Raw genomic sequence first — 19,975 nt, 5'->3', positions numbered from 1 at the left:
GATTTATTAGACTTTTTAAAGTGTAGATGTACCAAAGGTCTGCATCAGTGTCTTGTAGGCTGTGTGGAAGACAGGAGATGCTAAATGTGTTTATGTTAATTAACGGTCAATTACCGTGAGACTGGCAGTTATTTACTGGTCAATAACAGACAACATTTCATGACCATCACAGCGCTAGACCCAATGCAGTCAAAAACACGATTTTCCTGTGTTTAATATATACAGTATTTATATATCATGAGGTTAGAATAACACTGTGAAAAGAGCAGTTTGAAAAGACTGCCTGAAAATTCTGACCGCTTTGGTAGGACAGAGTTCTGGGTAAATTAGTTAATAGACCAATAAGAAAGAGTTCCAAACCTCTCTGCCAATAACAGCTATTTTTCAGTTTCCCCCTCCCCACTCACACAACTTCCAGACAGTTCTTGCTTGAGAAATTACTATTTGCTATGAAGCAAATTTTTTGTTGTTGTTGTTGTTGACCATTTTAATTGAAAAACAATCCAAGTAAGATACTTAATTGTTACCCAGAAATGATTTGATATCGAGATAAAAAAAAAACAGCTGGAATTGACCTTTTATTGGTTCATCGTTTACTTCATCTTGTTCGGTAACTTCTGCACTGGATGGATGGATAGATAGAGGGATGGATAGATAGATAGAGGGATGGATGTGAACACTCAGTCTGTGAATGACACTTCTGTCAATCTCTGAAGGAATTGCACTTTGTCTGTCAGTCTGCAGCTAGCCGTCTATCATGCAGTCTCTGGGTCCAGTTCTGACTGGATCAGACCGCTCGTCATTCTTTGATCTGCAGAGAAAATACACAAAACCAAGACTAGGTTAAAATCTTGATTTCTAAAGTTTACGGAAACCATATCCTTCACAACAGGCAGTTGAACTGCCTGTAACTCCAGCAGGTTTGGTCTGTTCTGTCTGCTCAGACAGAACATTAGGGTTCTATCCCAAATGGGGCCCTATTCCCTATATAGTGCACTACTTTAGACCAGAGCCCTATTCCCTATATAGTGCACTACTTTAGATCAGAGCCCTATTCCCTATGTAGTACACTAATTTTGACCAGAGCCCTATTCCCTATATAGTGCACTACTATAGACCAGAGCCCTATTCCCTATATAGTACACTAATTTTGACCAGGGCCCATAGGTCTCTGACACTATATAGGGAATAGGTTGCTGTTTGGGACAAAAGCCTACAATGTAGATACATTTTCCTCAGGTAGGAAGAGGAGAAGGCCGGAGCCCGGTTACCTCGGTGACGACCCCGGCAGCGATGGTTGACCCTACGTATCTCAGCATGAAGCGTCCCAGCTCCTTGAAGTCCTTATAGAGCTCCAACGCTACGGGCCTCTGGGTCTGGATCTCCACCATTGCGTTCATACCCTTACCCAGACACCTACACAACATTAAGCAAACATTTATACAACATTCACATTCTTTCCCAACACTAAGGGTGTAATGGTTCACCAAACCCATGATTCGGTACGTATTGACATTTTGGGGGTCACGGATCGGCTTTGGTACATCGGGAAAATTAAATGCCATTCACAATGTTCCTGCTCCATTGTCTGTGACAGGATTGTTAAGTTGGGTCAAGTTTCCACTCGGATGCTGCGTTCGTAACCTTGTGGGAATTTACCCGTGTTGAAGTCATAAATACCAGCATTCATGTGATTTGAACTCTTTGAGAAACGCAGATTGACTAACGGCCAACAAGCTGCATCAACCGTAAACTAAAAGTACGGCGATCGTAAACAAATTATTACGTTCAAAAAAAGAGGATTGCTTTTTATAAATGTTTTCAACTGCTGTTATAGAGGTCATTACCTTAGTAGGTGACAGAGGTCACCATGTAGAAGAAGTGGTCAAGGATGATGGGAGCTCATGTTTTCTCCACTAGTACTTCCAGTTAGAGGGCCATTGAAATAGATTGAATTCATCTCTCAGTGTCTGTTGGAAAGCAGACTGAACCAGGTTTTCCTCTAGGATTTTGCCTGTGCTTAGCGCCATTCTGTTTATTTTTTATCCTGAAAAACTCCCGTCCTTAACAATCACACACATACCCATAACATGATGCAGCCATCACTATGCTTGAAAATATGAAGATATGAAGAGTTGTACTCAGTAATGTGTTCTATTGAATTTGTCCCAAACACACTTTGTATTCCGGACAAAAAGTGAATTGCTTTGCCACATTCTTTTCAGTATCAATTTAGTGTTTACTGTTGCAAACAGGATGTTTGTTTTGGAATATTTTTTATTCTGTACAGGCTTCCTTCTTTTCACTCTTTCACCAACCCTGCTTTGTGAGGCACTGGAAAACCTCCCTGGTCTTTGAGGTTGAATTTGTGTTTGAAATCCATTGCTCGACTGAGAGACCTTAGTATGTGTGGTGTACAGAGACGAGGTAGTCATTCAGAAATCATGTTAATTAAACAATATTATTGTGTCCATGCAACTTATTATGTGACTTGATAAGCATAATTCTTAGATGCTGAACTTATTTAGGCTTGTCATATCAAAGGGGTTGTATACTTATTGACTCAGCTTTTCATTGAAATGAATTTGGAAAAACAACATTTCACTGACATTATAGGGTATTGTGTGTAGAGGCCAGTGACACAAACCATCTCCATTTTAAATTCAGTAACACAACAACATGTAGAAGAGGTCAAGGGGTGTGACTACTTTCTGAAGGCACAGCAAGGGCAACACAGGGTGGCTAACTCATTGTGGGTGGCTAACTCTTTGTGGGTGTCAGATTCTTTGATGGAGAGCGTCGCTGCAGAGCTATTTTCAGGTCTCTCTTTGAGTTGTAAGATCGGGTTCAAGCCCTTTGGGCTCTGGCTGAGCCACTCAAGGACATTCAGAGACTTGTCCTGAAGCCTCTCCTGCGTTGTCTTGGCTGTGTGCTTAGGGTCGTTGTCCTTTTGGAAGGTGAACCTTCACCCCAGTCTGAAGTCCTGAGAGCTCTGGAGCAGGTTTTCATCAAGGATATCTCTGTACTTTGTTCTGTTCATCTTTCCCTCGATCCTGACTAGTCTCCCAGTCCCTGCCGCTGAAAAACATCCCCACAGCATGATGCTGCCACCACCATGCTTCACCGTAGGGATGGTGCCAGGTTTCTTCCAGACATGACACTTGGCATTCAGGCCAAATAGTTCAATCTTGGTTTCATCAGAAAAGAGAATCTTGTTTTCTCATGGTCTGAGAGTCCTTTAGGTGCCTTTTGGCAAACTCCAAGAGGGCTGTCATGTGCCTTTTACTGAGGAGTGGCGTCTGTCTGGCCACTCTACCATAAAGACCTGATTGGTGGAGTGCTGCAGAGATGGTTGTCCTTCTGGAAGGTTCTCCCATCTCCACAGAGGAACTCTGGAGCTCTTTCAAATGACCAAAAATAAACAAATGAAATCACCTCCCTGACAAAGGCCCTTTCCCCAGATTGTTCAGTTCTTTGTGGTTCCAAACTTCTTCCATCTAAGAATGATGGAGGCCACCTGTTCTTTGGGACCTTCAATGATAAAGACATTTTTTGGTACCCTTCCCCAGATATGTGCCTCCACACAATCCTGTCTTGGAGCGCTACAGACAATTCCTTTGACCTCATGGCTTGGTTTTTCAAGCTCTGACATGCACTGTCCACTGTCCCTCGACAGGTGTGTGCCTTTCCAAATCATGTCCAATCAATTGAATTTACCACAGGTGGACTCCAATCAAGTTGTACCACCATGATGGTGCCAAACATCTCAAGGATGATCAACGGAAACAGGATGCACCTGAGTTCAATTTTGAAACTCATAGCAAAGGGTCTGAATACTTATGTAAATAAACTGATTGGTGATTTTAATTTTTTATAAATTTGCTAAATTTTGTAAAAACCTGTTTTCGATTAATCATTATGAGGCATTGTGTGTAGATTGATGAGAGGAAATAATAATTTAACCCATTTTAGAATTGTGCAACAAAATGTGTTAAATGGGAAGGGGTCTGAATACTTTTGAATGCACCGATCGGGTACTACCCGTTTACTGAAATGGGTTCAAGAGTTCCTTTGACCTCGTGGCTGGAGAAATTGGACCAGGTGCTGAAACCTAAACTATTCTCAACCACTGAGAATGGGAGCATACCTATAAACAAGACAGTAAAAAATACAAACAAAGCCTACGTATCGATCTCTCCTTCTTTGGCCCGGTCAGAATCAGCTGCCTAGGGACGGTTGTGTTGTTTCTGTGTGTTTCCGTCGATATACTGGGGTGATGAAGTGATGGTATTCTCGTTGAGCGTGGTGACGACATACCGCTCACGTCTTATCCACCACTCTTGTCCATCTCTACTGTGAACCCAACATGTTCCCAAACTACAGATTATAACGATGGATCCTCCGATTCTGGTTTAATCGACCCCACCATTGTACAGAACTAGTTCCTGCCTGTACCTCACAAAAGGACAGTTTGAAATGTGCCAATTAAGATTAGAATCTCTATAACGTGTACGTAGGCTCTAGTTGTAGAACAGAACAGTCTGTAACATTTTCAGCTCAGTATGTAGCTTTGGCTATAGCCTGTAGGCATTGTGTTTTCATTTGATAAATATCTATTTAAGGAATTAATTCGGGTTCCACAGTGAGGACAGAACCGAGGTCCCTGTGTGGAACAGTTCAGCACGAATACATGTTCCCGTTTACAACCCAACCAAAACACAATGTTAATGCAATGTTTACTGCATCACAACATTGAAGACATATTTCGGGAGAGTTGATCCTTGGATCCTGAGACTACAGAACTGCATTGACATAAAAAAGGTAGAATCAGGCGTAGGGATATCGGGCCGACTTCCTCAGCAACAAAACCGCGTGATAAGCGAGGCCAAAACTTCTCTTCTTCTATGGTCCCTCAGCATGAAGCAGCTTCATCATCTATGAAGACTTCACTTTGATACTCACTTGGGTTTCTTCTTGAGCACCTCTCCACTGCTCTTGTGCAGAACGCTGACCAGCTTCCTAATGGTGGCCGGTTCACTGATCGTCTGGTAGTGCAACACAACCTACGCACAGAACACACACTTAGAACCAGACACACAGTATTCTTAAATCTACTTAGAACCACACACTTCACACACAGACAATATTCTTAAATCTACTTAGAACCACCCACGGAACACAGATTGTTTGTGTGTGTACTCACGGGGAAGCCCTGTGTGATGGGGACCTCTATGTTGAAGAGCAGGACTCTGGCCCTGAAGCGGGAACACGCTCTGATTGGCTCCTTAATATCACAGAACACACAGCCCACACTGGAGGAGAGATTATAGACAGAGTGGACAAAACATTAAGAACAGCTGCTCTTTCCATGACATTACCAGACCAGGTGAATCCAGGTGAAAGATATGATCCCTTATTGATGTTACTTGTTAAATCCACTTCAATCAATGTAGATGAAGGTGGAGGAGACAGTTTCAATAATGATTTTTAAGCCTTGAGACATGGATTGTGTGTGTCATTCAGAGGGTGAATGGACAAGACTAAATATTTAAGTGTCTTTGAACTGTGTATGGTGGTAGGTGCCAGGTGTACTGGTTTGTGTCAAGAACTGCAATGCTGCTGGGTTTTTCACACTCAACAGTTTCTCTGTGTGTATCAATAATGATCCATCACCCAAAGGACATTCAGCCAACTTGACACAACTGTGGGAAGCATTAGAGTCAACATGGGCCAGTATTCCTGTGAAACACTTTCAACACCTTGTAGAGTTCATACAGCCACGCAGATCAAACATTACAGGGATAGAAACACACAGTAAAGAATTACACACTCACTTGATCTGATTAGAGGTTAGGGGTTAGAGCTGTATACTCACCTGATCTGATTAGAGGTCAGGGGTTAGAGGTTAGGGCTGTATACTCACTTGATCTGATTAGAGGTCAGGGGTTAGAGGTTAGGGGCTGTATACTCACTTGATCTTGATGATAATCAGTGGGGCAGGGTTAGAGGTTAAGGTTAAGGTTCTATACTTAATCTAGATGCTGCCCATGCCAGTGGGTTTGGGTTAGAGGTCACGTGTTAAGAATAGAGGTCACGTGTTCAGAATAGAGGTCACGTGTTAAGGTTAGAGGTCACGTGTTCAGAATAGAGATCACGTGTTAAGGTTAGAGGTCACGTGTTCAGAATAGAGGTCACGTGTTCAGAATAGAGGTCACGTGTTAAGGTGTTAAGGATAGCGTTTGTTATATACACTGCTCAAAAAGATAAAGGGAACACTTAACCAACACAATGTAACTCCAAGTCAATCACACTTCTGTGAAATCAAACTGTCCACTTAGGAAGCAACACTGATTGACAATAAATTCCACATGCTGTTGTGCGAATGGAATAGACAACAGGTAGAAATTATAGGCAATTAGCAAGACACCCCCAATAAAGGAGTGGTTCTGCAGGTGGCAACCACAGACCACTTCTCAGTTCCTATGCTTCCTGGCTGATGTTTTGGTCACTTTTGAATGCTGGCGGTGCTTTCACTCTAGTGGTAGCATGAGACGGAGTCTACAACCCACACAAGTGGCTCAGGTAGTTCAGCTCATCCAGGATGGGACATCAATGTGAGCTGTGGCAAGAAGGTTTGCTGTGTCTGTCAGCGTAGTGTCCAGAGCATGGAGGCGCTACCAGGAGACAGGCCAGTACATCAGGAGACGTGGAGGAGGTCGTAGGAGGGCAACAACCCAGCAGCAGGACCTCTACCTCCGCCTTTGTGCAAGGAGGAGCAGGAGGAGCACTGCCAGAGCCCTGCAAAATGACCTCCAGCAGGCCACATATGTGCATGTGTCTGCTCAAACGGTCAGAAACAGACTCCATGAGGGTGGTATGAGGGCCCGACGTCCACAGGTGGGGTTGTGCTTACAGCCCAACACCGTGCAGGATGTTTGGCATTTGCCAGAGAACACCAAGATTGGCAAATTCACCACTGGTGCCCTGTGCTCTTCACAGATGAAAGCAGCTTCACACTGAGCACATGTGACAGATGTGACATCCACAGTCTGTAGACGCCGTGGAGAACGTTCTGCTGCCTGCAACATCCTCCAGCATGACCGGTTTGGCGGTGGGTCAGTCATGGTGTGGGGTGGCATTTCTTTGGGGGGCCGCACAGCTCTCCATGTGCTCCCCAGAGGTAGCCTGACTGCCATTAGGTACCGAGATGAGATCCTCAGACCCCTTGTGAGACCATATGCTGGTGCGGTTGGCCCTGGGTTCCTCCTAATGTAAGACAATGCTCGACCTCATGTGGCTGGAGTGTGTCAGCAGTTTCTGCAAGAGGAAGGCATTGATGCTATGAACTGGCCCGCTCGTTCCCCAGACCTGAATCCAATTGAGCACATCTGGGACATCATGTCTCGCTCCATCCACCAACGCCACGTTGCACCACAGACTGTCCAGGAGTTGGCGGATGCTTTAGTCCAGGTCTGGGAGGAGATCCCTCAGGAGACCATCCGCCACCTCATCAGGAGCATGCCCAGGCGTTGTAGGGAGGTCATACAGGCACGTGGAGGCCACACACACTACTGAGCCTCATTTTGACTTGTTTTAAGGACATTACATCAAAGTTGGATCAGCCTGTAGTGTGGTTTTCCACTTTAATTTGGAGTGTGACTCCAAATCCAGACCTCCATGGGTTGATACATTTGATTTCCATTGATAAATTGTGTGTGATTTTGTTGTCAGCACATTCAACTATGTAAAGAAAAAAATATTTAATAAGAATATTTCATTCATTCAGATCTAGGATGTGTTATTTTAGTGTTCCCTTTATTTTTTTGAGCAGTATATATATATGTTTATTAGATATTAGGGGTTATATTATATATATATATATATAATCTAGATGCTGCCCATGCCAGTGGGTTTGGGTTAGAGGTTAGGGGTTAGGTTATATACTAACTTAATCTAGATGCTGCCCATGCCAGTGGGTTTGGGTTAGAGGTTAGGGGTTAGAGGTTAGGGGTTAGGTTATATACTAACTTAATCTAGATGCTGTCCATGCCAGTGGGTTTGGGTTAGAGGTTAGGGGTTAGAGGTTAGGTTATATACTAACTTAATCTAGATGCTGTCCATGCCAGTGGGTTTGGGTTAGAGGTTAGGGGTTAGGTTATATACTAACTTAATCTAGATGCTGCCCTGGCCAGTGGGTTTGGGTTAGAGGTTAGGTTATATACTAACTTAATCTAGATGCTGTCCATGCCAGTGGGTTTGGGTTAGAGGTTAGGGGTTAGAGGTTAGGTTATATACTAACTTAATCTAGATGCTGTCCATGCCAGTGGGTTTGGGTTAGAGGTTAGGGGTTAGAGGTTAGGTTATATACTAACTTAATCTTGATGATGTCCATGCCAGTGGGTTTGGGTTAGAGGTTAGGGGTTAGAGGTTAGGTTATATACTAACTTAATCTTGATGATGTCCATGCCAGTGACGGTCAGACTAACATGATCTCCTGCTGCTGCCCAGTCCAGAGGATCATCGTGGAGAGAGATACCTACACAGAGACAATACAGAGACAGACAGATAGGGAGAGAGACAGAGAGAGACACACAGAGAGGGGGAGAGAGAGAGAGAGACACAGAGGGAGAAAGAGAGCCAGAGACACAGAGAGAGAGAGCGAGAGACAGAGATAGAGGGAGGGGAAGAAAGAGAGCCAGAGACACAGTGAGAGACACACAGAGCGAGAGAGACAGAGCCAGAGAGAGAGAGAGACACACAGAGAGAAAGAGACGAGAGACAGACACACAGAGAGAGACAGAGTGAGAGAGACAGAGATGTGTTGTATGTCCACAAGGTGGCACTGGTGTATTAGACATTGAGAAACACACACACAGAGAGACAGAGACAGAGACACAGAGAAACAAAGACACAGAGAGACAGAGACATAGAGCGACAGATACATAGAGAGACAGAGAGACATAGACACAGAGTAGAGACAGAGACACAGAGAGACATAGACACAGAGTAGAGACACAGAGAGACATAGACACAAAGAGACACAGATAGACACAGAGAGATACAGACACAGAGAGACAGACACACAGAAACAGACAGTACCTTTAACAGTGCATGTCTCATTGGGGGGCATGGCCAGTACTCGGTCTCCTGTCTGAATGTAGCCCGCCTCGATCTTCCCTGTTACACAGAACCCTGAGCCCTGATCTAGAACCACAGAGAAGAGGGTTAGAACACAGAACCATGAGCCCTGATCTAGAACCACAGAGAACAGGTTTAGAACACAGAACCCTTAGCCCTGATCTAGAACCACAAGAACAGGTTTGGAACACAGAACCCTGATCTAGAACCACAGAGAACAGGTTTAGAACACAGAACCCTTAGCCCTGATCTAGAACCACAAGAACAGGTTTGGAACACAGAACCCTGATCTAGAACCACAGAGAACAGGGTTAGAACACATAACCCTGATCTAGAACCACAGAGAACAGGGTTAGAACTAACCCTGATCTAGAACCACAGAGAACAGGGTTAGAACACAGAACCCTGAGCCCTAATCTAGAACCACAGAGAACAGGGTTAGAACACAGAACACTGAACTTTAAAAAGAATTCCAACAGCTGATCGAACACATAAAGCGTATTTCTCTCCAATGTTGAGCCCCAATGTGTTTACATTCCTGTTAGTGAGCATTTCTCCTTTACCAAGATAATCCATCCACCTGACAGGTGTGTCATATCATGAAGCTGATTAAGTTTTTCCTAGCCACCGTGCTTCTACATCTGCAATGCTTGCTGTTTGGGGTTTTAGGCTGGGTTTCTGTACAGCACTTTGAGATATCAGCTGATGTAAGAAGGGCTTTATGAATTTTGAATTTGTTTTAATTTATGAATTTGTTTTAATTAAACAGCATGCTTATTACACAGGTGCACCTTCAGCTGGGGACAAAAAAAAAATCGAAAATGTGCAGTTTTGTCACACCACACCACAGATGTGTCAAGTTGAGGGAGCGTGCAATTGGCATGCCGACTGCAGGAATGTCCACCAGAGCTGTTGCCAGAGAATGTAATGTTCAGTTCTCTAACATAAGCCGCCTTCAATATCATTTTAGAGAATTTGACAGTACGTCCAACCAGCCTCCCAACCGCAGACCACGTGTAACCACACCAGCTTCTTCACCTGCGGGATCGTCTGAGGGGAACCTTTTTGTGAGGAAAAACTCATTCTGATTGGCTGGGCCTGGCTCCCAAGTAGGTGGGCCTATGCCCTCCCAGGCCCACCCATGGCTGTGCCCCTGCTCAGTCATCTAAAATCCATAGATTAGGGCCTAATTAAATTATTTCAATTGACTGATTTCCTTATATGAACTGTAACTCAGTAAAATCTTTGAAATTGTTGCATGTTGCGTTGATATTTTTACATTGATTTATTTAATATTTTAGTTCAGTATAGATAAATGGCAGGTAGCCTAGTGGTTAGAGCGTTGGACTAGTAACCGAAAGGTTGTAAATTAGATATTTCAGTATTTAATTTCCAATAGATTTTATTTTTTTTATTTTTTTTAACATTTTCACTGTCATTATGGGGTATTTGTGTGTAGATGGTTGAGAGTTAAATCAATGCCATCCATGTTGAAATCAGGTAACACATAAAATCAAGGGGTATGAATACTTTCTGAAAGCAGGTATGTTCTCAATTTAAAATGATACCTGCAGACAATGTATACGAGGCAAACCATGCACCACATTCTGTACATACATGCCTTTTTTAAGAATGACATTTAACAAAGTTTAGTACAAATCCAACCCTTTGTAATTTAGGTCCAGTATGAAAATAAGGAAGTGATAATTAGGCTATTGGAGATTTGCATAACAGATTCGATATATCATTTTGTACATTTGACTTCAGTTCATTCATTTCTTTTTAGCAATGTCACTTCAAAGACGATGTCGTTCCCATAGCAACGATTAAAACATTCCCTAACCAGAAACCGTGGATTGATGGCAGCATTCGTGTGGAACTGAAGGCGCGAACCACTGCTTTTAATCAGGGCAAGGTGTCTGGTAACATGACTGAATACAAACAGTGCAGCTATTCCCTCCGCAAGGCTATCAAACAAGCTAAGCGCCAGTACAGAGACAAAGTAGAATCTCAATTCAACGGCTCAGACACAAGAGGCATGTGGCAGGGTCTACAGTCAATCACGGACTACAGGAAGAAACCCAGCCCAGTCACGGACCAGGATGTCTTGCTCCCAGGCAGACTAAATAACTTTTTGCCCACTTTGAGGACAATACAGTGCCACTGACACGGCCTGCAACGAAAACATGCGGTCTCTCCTTCACTGCAGCCGAAGTGAGTAAGACATTTAAACGTGTTAACCCTCGCAAGGCTGCAGGCCCAGACGGCATCCCCAGCCGCGCCCTCAGAGCATGCGCAGACCAGCTGGCCGGTGTGTTTACGGACATATTCAACCAATCCCTATACCAGTCTGCTGTTCCCACATGCTTCAAGAGGGCCACCATTGTTCCTGTTCCCAAGAAAGCTAAGGTAACTGAGCTAAACGACTACCGCCCGTAGCACTCACATCCGTCATCATGAAGTGCTTTGAGAGACTAGTCAAGGACCACATCACCTCCACCCTACCTGACACCCTTGACCCACTCCAATTTGCTTACCGCCCAAATAGGTCCACAGACGATGCAATCTCAACCACACTGCACACTGCCCTAACCCATCTGGACAAGAGGAATACCTATGTGAGAATGCTGTTCATCGACTACAGCTCGGCATTCAACACCATAGTACCCTCCAAGCTCGTCATCAAGCTCGAGACCCTGGGTCTCGACCCCGCCCTGTGCAACTGGGTACTGGACTTCCTGACGGGCTGCCCCCAGGTGGTGAGGGTAGGCAACAACATCTCCTCCCCGCTGATCCTCAACACCGGGGCCCCACAAGGGTGCGTTCTGAGCCCTCTCCTGTACTCCCTGTTCACCCACGACTGCGTGGCCACGCACGCCTCCAACTCAATCATCAAGTTTGCGGACGACACAACAGTGGTAGGCTTGATTACCAACAACGACGAGACGGCCTACAGAGAGGAGGTGAGGGCCCTCGGAGTGTGGTGTCAGGAAAATAACCTCACACTCAACGTCAACAAAACTAAGGAGATGATTGTGGACTTCAGGAAACAGCAGAGGGAACACCCCCCCATCCACATCGATGGAACAGTAGTGGAGAGAGTAGCAAGTTTTAAGTTCCTCGGCATACACATCACAGACAAACTGAATTGGTCCACTCACACAGACAGCATCGTGAGGAAGGCGCAGCAGCGCCTCTTCAACCTCAGGAGGCTGAAGAAATTCGGCTTGTCACCAAAAGCACTCACAAACTTCTACAGATGCACAATCGAGAGCATCCTGGCGGGCTGTATCACCGCCTGGTATGGCAACTGCACCGCCCTCAACCGTAAGGCTCTCCAGAGGGTAGTGAGGTCTGCACAACGCATCACCGGGGGCAAACTACCTGCCCTCCAGGACACCTACACCACCCGATGCTACAGGAAGGCCATAAAGATCATCAAGGACATCAACCACCCGAGCCACTGCCTGTTCACCCCGCTGTCATCCAGAAGGCGAGGTCAGTACAGGTGCATCAAAGCCGGGACCGAGAGACTGAAAAACAGCTTCTATCTCAAGGCCATCAGACTGTTAAACAGCCACCACTAACATTGAGTGGCTACTGCCAACACACTGACACTGACACTGACTCAACTCCAGCCACTTTAATCATGGGAATTGATGGGAAATGATGTAAATATATCACTAGCCACTTTAAACAATGCTACCTTATATAATGTTACTTACCCTACATTATTCATCTCATATGCATACGTAGATACTGTACTCTATATCATCGACTGCATCCTTATGTAATACATGTATCACTAGCCACTTTAACTATGCCACTTGGTTTACATACTCATCTCATATGTATATACTGTACTCGATATCATCTACTGTATCTTGCCTATGCTGCTCTGTACCATCACTCATTCATATATCCTTATGTACATATTCTTTATCCCCTTACACTGTGTATAAGACAGTAGTTTTTTTTTTGAATTGTTAGTTAGATTACTTGTTGGTTATTACTGCATTGTCGGAACTAGAAGCACAAGCATTTCGCTACACTCGCATTAACATCTGCTAACCATGTGTATGTGACAAATAAAATTTGATTTGATTTGATTTGATATGGAAATAGCAGAGAAATGCTGAAAAGCAGCATGCTGTAATAGAATTAAAATGTTTAGCCAACAGTGGTTGTTTAGTTAACATCTTCAGTCTGTAGCTCCGACAACACTAAGACGGTGACCACCCCTGGAGCTCTGACCAAGCAAGGCATTTCATTGGTTTGACGTGATGTGAGGAGTCACAGACTGACAACCGGTTCTGACCCTCTTTAGGGGATTACTGCAATGAAACTTCCCCAAGCGCCCATTATAGGGAATCCCTTGTTCAGCACAAGGCTAGTTTCTATGTAATGTATCTATATCTATGTAATGTATCTATGTCTATGTAATGTATCTATGTCTATGTAATGTATCTGTATCTATGTAATGTATCTATATCTATGTAATGTATCTATGTAATGTATCTATATCTATGTAATGTATCTATGTAATGTATCTATGTAATGTATCTATGTAATGTATCTATGTAATGTATCTATATCTATGTAATGTATCTATGTAATGTATCTATATCTATGTAATGTATCTATATCTATGTAATGTATCTGTATCTATGTAATGTATCTATGTAATGTATCTATGTAATGTATCTATATCTATGTAATGTATCTATATCTATGTAATGTATCTATATCTATGTAATGTATCTATATCTATGTAATGTATCTATATCTATGTAATGTATCTATATATATGTAATGTATCTATATCTATGTAATGTATCTATATCTATGTAATGTATCTATATGTATCTATGTAATGTATCTATATCTATGTAATGTATCTATATCTATGTAATGTATCTATGTAATGTAATGTATCTATGTAATGTATCTATATCTATGTAATGTATCTATGTAATGTATCTATATCTATGTAATGTATCTATATCTATGTAATGTATCTATGTAATGTATCTATGTAATGTATCTATGTAATGTATCTATATCTATGTAATGTATCTATGTAATGTATCTATATCTATGTAATGTATCTGTATCTATGTAATGTATCTATGTAATGTATCTATATCTATGTAATGTATCTGTATCTATATAATGTATCTATGTAATGTATCTATATCTATGTAATGTATCTATGTAATGTATCTATGTAATGTATCTATGTCTATGTAATGTATCTATGTAATGTATCTATGTAATGTATCTATATCTATGTAATGTATCTATGTAATGTATCTATGTAATGTATCTATGTAATGTATCTATGTAATGTATCTATATCTATGTAATGTATATATGTAATGTATCTATATCTATGTAATGTATCTATATCTATGTAATGTATCTATGTCTATGTAATGTATCTGTATGTATCTATGTAATGTATCTATGTAATGTATCTATGTAATGTATCTATGTAATGTATCTATATCTATGTAATGTATCTATGTATCTATGTATCTATGTAATGTATCTATATCTATGTAATGTATCTATGTAATGTATCTGTATCTATGTAATGTATCTGTATCTATGTAATGTATCTATATCTATGTAATGTATCTATATCTATGTAATGTATCTATGTAATGTATCTATGTAATGTATCTATATCTATGTAATGTATCTATATCTATGTAATGTATCTATATCTATGTAATGTATCTGTATATATGTAATGTATCTATATCTATGTAATGTATCTATGTAATGTATCTATGTAATGTATCTATGTAATGTATCTATATCTATGTAATGTATCTATGTAATGTATCTATGTAATGTATCTGTATCTATGTAATGTATCTATGTAATGTATCTATATCTATGTAATGTATCTATGTAATGTATCTATGTAATGTATCTATGTAATGTATCTATGTAATGTATCTATATCTATGTAATGTATCTATATCTATGTAATGTATCTATGTAATGTATCTATGTAATGTATCTATATCTATGTAATGTATCTATGTAATGTATCTATATCTATGTAATGTATCTGTATCTATGTAATGTATCTATGTAATGTATCTGTATCTATGTAATGTATCTATGTAATGTATCTATATCTATGTAATGTATCTATATCTATGTAATGTATCTATGTAATGTATCTATATCTATGTAATGTATCTATGTAATGTATCTATCTATGTAATGTATCTATGTAATGTATCTATGTAATGTATCTATGTAATGTATCTAATGTATCTATGTAATGTATCTATATCTATGTAATGTATCTATATCTATGTAATGTATCTATGTAATGTATCTATGTAATGTATCTATGTAATGTATCTATGTAATGTATCTATGTAATGTATCTGTATCTATATAATGTATCTATGTAATGTATCTATGTAATGTATCTATGTAATGTATCTATATCTATGTAATGTATCTATGTAATGTATCTATATGTATCTATGTAATGTATCTATGTAATCTATATCTATGTATGTATCTATATCTATGTAATGTATCTATGTAATGTATCTATGTAATGTATCTATCTATAATGTATCTATGTAATGTATCTATGTAATGTATCTATATCTATGTAATGTATCTATATCTATGTAATGTATCTATGTAATGTATCTATGTAATGTATCTATATCTATGTAATGTATCTATGTAATGTATCTATGTAATGTATCTATGTAATGTATCTATATCTATGTAATGTATCTATGTAATGTATCTATGTAATGTATCTGTATCTATGTAATGTATCTATATCTATGTAATGTATCTATGTAATGTATCTATATCTATGTAATGTATCTATGTAATGTATCTATGTAATGTATCTATATCTATGTAATGTATCTATGTAATGTATCTATGTAATGTATCTATGTAATGTATCTGTATCTATGTAATGTATCTATATCTATGTAATGTATCTATGTAATGTATCTATATCTATGTAATGTATCTATATCTATGTAATGTATCTGTATCTATGTAATGTATCTATATCTATGTAATGTATCTATGTAATGTATCTATATCTATGTAATGTATCTATGTAATGTATCTATATCTATGTAATGTATCTATATCTATGTAATGTATCTATATATATGTAATGTATCTATATCTATGTAATGTATCTATGTAATGTATCTATGTAATGTATCTATGTAATGTATCTATATCTATGTAATGTATCTATGTAATGTATCTATATCTATGTATGTAATGTATCTATGTAATGTATCTATGTAATGTATCTATGTGTAATGTATCTATGTAATGTATCTATGTAATGTATCTATGTAATGTATGTATCTATATAATGTATCTATGTAATGTATCTATGTAATGTATCTATATCTATGTAATGTATCTATGTAATGTATCTATATCTATGTAATGTATCTATATCTATGTAATGTATCTATGTAATGTATCTGTATCTATGTAATGTATCTATGTAATGTATCTGTATCTATGTAATGTATCTATGTAATGTATCTGTATCTGTATATCTATGTAATGTATCTATGTCTATGTAATGTATCTATGTAATGTATCTATGTAATGTATCTATATCTATGTAATGTATCTATGTAATGTATCTATGTAATGTATCTATGTAATGTATCTATGTCTATGTAATGTATCTATATCTATGTAATGTATCTGTATGTATCTATGTATGTAATGTATCTATCTATCTATGTAATGTATCTGTATCTATGTAATGTATCTATATCTATGTAATGTATCTGTATCTATGTAATGTATCTATATCTATGTAATGTATCTATATGTAATGTATCTATATAATGTATCTATATCTATGTAATGTATCTATGTAATGTATCTATATCTATGTAATGTATCTATATCTATGTAATGTATCTATGTAATGTATCTATATCTATGTAATGTATCTATATCTATGTAATGTATATCTATATCTATGTAATGTATCTATATCTATGTAATGTATCTATATCTATGTAATGTATCTATGTAAATGTATCTATATCTATGTAATGTATCTATGTATCTGTATCTATGTAATGTATCTATATCTATGTAATGTATCTATGTAATCTATGTATCTATGTAATGTATCTATATCTATGTAATGTATCTATATCTATGTAATGTATCTGTATCTATGTAATGTATCTATATCTATGTAATGTATCTATGTAATGTATCTATGTAATGTATCTATGTAATGTATCTATATCTATGTAATGTATCTATGTAATGTATCTATATCTATGTAATGTATCTGTATCTATGTAATGTATCTATGTAATGTATCTATATCTATGTAATGTATCTATATCTATGTAATGTATCTATATCTAATGTATCTATGTAATGTATCTATATCTATGTAATGTATCTATATCTATGTAATGTATCTATATCTATGTAATGTATCTATGTAATGTATGTATCTATATCTATGTAATGTATCTATATGTAATGTATCTATCTATGTAATGTATCTATATCTATGTAATGTATCTATATCTATGTAATGTATCTATGTCTATGTAATCTATATCTATGTAATGTATCTATGTAATGTATCTATATAATGTATCTATGTAATGTATCTATATCTATGTAATGTATCTATGTAATGTATCTATGTAATGTATCTATATCTATGTAATGTATCTATATAATGTAATGTATATCTATGTAATGTATCTATGTATCTATGTAATCTATATCTAATGTATCTATATCTATGTAATGTATCTATATCTATGTAATGTATCTCTATGTAATGTATCTGTATGTAATGTATCTGTATCTATGTAATGTATCTATATCTATGTAATGTATCTGTATCTATGTAATGTATCTATGTAATGTATCTATATCTATGTAATGTATCTGTATCTATGTAATGTATCTATGTAATGTATCTATATCTATGTAATGTATCTATGTAATGTATCTATATCTATGTAATGTATCTATATCTATGTAATGTATCTATGTAATGTATCTATGTAATGTATCTATATCTATGTAATGTATCTATATCTATGTAATGTATCTATGTAATGTATCTATGTAATGTATCTATGTAATGTATCTATATCTATGTAATGTATCTATGTAATGTATCTGTATCTATGTAATGTATCTGTATCTATGTAATGTATCTATGTAATGTATCTATATCTATGTAATGTATCTATATCTATGTATCTATGTAATGTATCTATATCTATATGTATCTAATGTATCTATGTAATGTATCTATGTAATGTATCTATATCTATGTAATGTATCTATATCTATGTAATGTATCTATATCTATGTAATGTATCTATATCTATGTAATGTATCTATATAATGTATCTATGTAATGTATCTGTATCTATATGTAATGTATCTATCTATGTAATGTATCTATGTAATGTATCTGTATCTATGTAATGTATCTATGTAATGTATCTATATCTATGTAATGTATCTGTATCTATGTAATGTATCTATGTAATGTATCTGTATCTATGTAATGTATCTATATCTATGTAATGTATCTGTATCTATGTAATGTATCTATGTAATGTATCTATGTAATGTATCTATATCTATGTAATGTATCTATGTAATGTATCTATGTAATGTATCTATGTAATGTATCTATATCTATGTAATGTATCTATGTAATGTATCTATATCTATGTAATGTATCTATATCTATGTAATGTATCTATATCTATGTAATGTATCTATGTAATGTATCTATATCTATGTAATGTATCTATGTAATGTATCTATATCTATGTAATGTATCTATGTAATGTATCTATATCTATGTAATGTATCTATGTAATGTATCTATGTAATGTATCTATATCTATGTAATGTATCTATGTAATGTATCTATGTAATATATCTATGTAATGTATCTATATCTATGTAATGTATCTGTATCTATGTAATGTATCTATGTATCTGTATCTATGTAATGTATCTGTATCTATGTAATGTATCTATATCTATGTAATGTATATATGTAATGTATCTATATCTATGTAATGTATCTATGAACCACAGATAAAACAAGGTATGATGTCACCTTTGAAGACGTCCGAGACACACAGTCGGAAGGGCTTTTCTATCGACCTCTGGGGTGGTTTGAAATAATCTATGGAGAGAGAGGAGGAGGGAGAGATAGAGGGAGAGAGCAGAGAGAGCAGAGAGAATAGATATGGAGGGAGAGAGAGCAGAGATAATAGATATGGAGGGAGAGAGCAGAGAGAGCAGAGAGAATAGATATGGAGGGAGAGAGAGAGAGCAGAGAGAGAATAGATATGGAGGGAGAGAGAGAGCAGAGAGAATAGATATGGAGGGAGAGAGAGCAGAGAATAGATATGGAGGGAGAGAGAGAGAGAGATAGGAGAGAATAGATATGGAGGGAGAGAGAGAGAGAAGAGAGAATAGATATGGAGGGAGAGAGAGAGAGCAGAGAGAATATATATGGAGGGAGAGAGAGAGAGCAGAGAGAATAGATATGGAGGGAGAGAGAGAGAGCAGAGAGAATAGATATGGAGGGAGAGAGAGAGAGAGCAGAGAGAATAGATATGGAGGGAGAGAGAGCAGAGAGAATAGATATGGAGGGAGAGAGAGAGAGAGCAGAGAGAATAGATATAGAGGGAGGGAGGAAGATCGAAAAAAGCATGAGAAAAATTGTGAGATGTTATCTTCAAATTAGACTGTTGACTGATACCACTGAGTTACTCTGCTACCA

At 38.1% G+C, this 19,975-nt stretch overlaps 1 protein-coding gene across 3 annotated transcripts in view; it reads right to left on the bottom strand.

Moving 5' to 3' along the window:
* Nucleotides 1-565: 565 nt before the first annotated feature.
* LOC112253220 (HBS1-like protein) overlaps nt 566-19,975 on the bottom strand; it is a 75,517-nt gene continuing 56,107 nt past the window's right edge. For all 3 annotated transcript variants that reach the window (XM_042321335.1, XM_042321337.1, XM_042321336.1), the window contains 7 exons: nt 19,304-19,372; nt 9,100-9,204; nt 8,446-8,536; nt 5,204-5,312; nt 4,963-5,063; nt 1,272-1,416; nt 566-811 (listed from right to left, as the gene is read on the bottom strand). In XM_042321335.1, the coding sequence (XP_042177269.1) occupies nt 800-811; nt 1,272-1,416; nt 4,963-5,063; nt 5,204-5,312; nt 8,446-8,536; nt 9,100-9,204; nt 19,304-19,372 (632 nt within the window). In that variant the 3' untranslated portion in view covers nt 566-799. The remainder of the gene's footprint in view (nt 812-1,271; nt 1,417-4,962; nt 5,064-5,203; nt 5,313-8,445; nt 8,537-9,099; nt 9,205-19,303; nt 19,373-19,975) is intronic.

Source organism: Oncorhynchus tshawytscha, linkage group LG05 (assembly GCF_018296145.1).
Source record: "Oncorhynchus tshawytscha isolate Ot180627B linkage group LG05, Otsh_v2.0, whole genome shotgun sequence".
Taxonomy (NCBI): Eukaryota; Metazoa; Chordata; class Actinopteri; order Salmoniformes; family Salmonidae; genus Oncorhynchus; species Oncorhynchus tshawytscha.
Note: the sequence above shows the minus strand (reverse complement) of the source record. Positions and strands in the feature narration are given on the sequence as shown.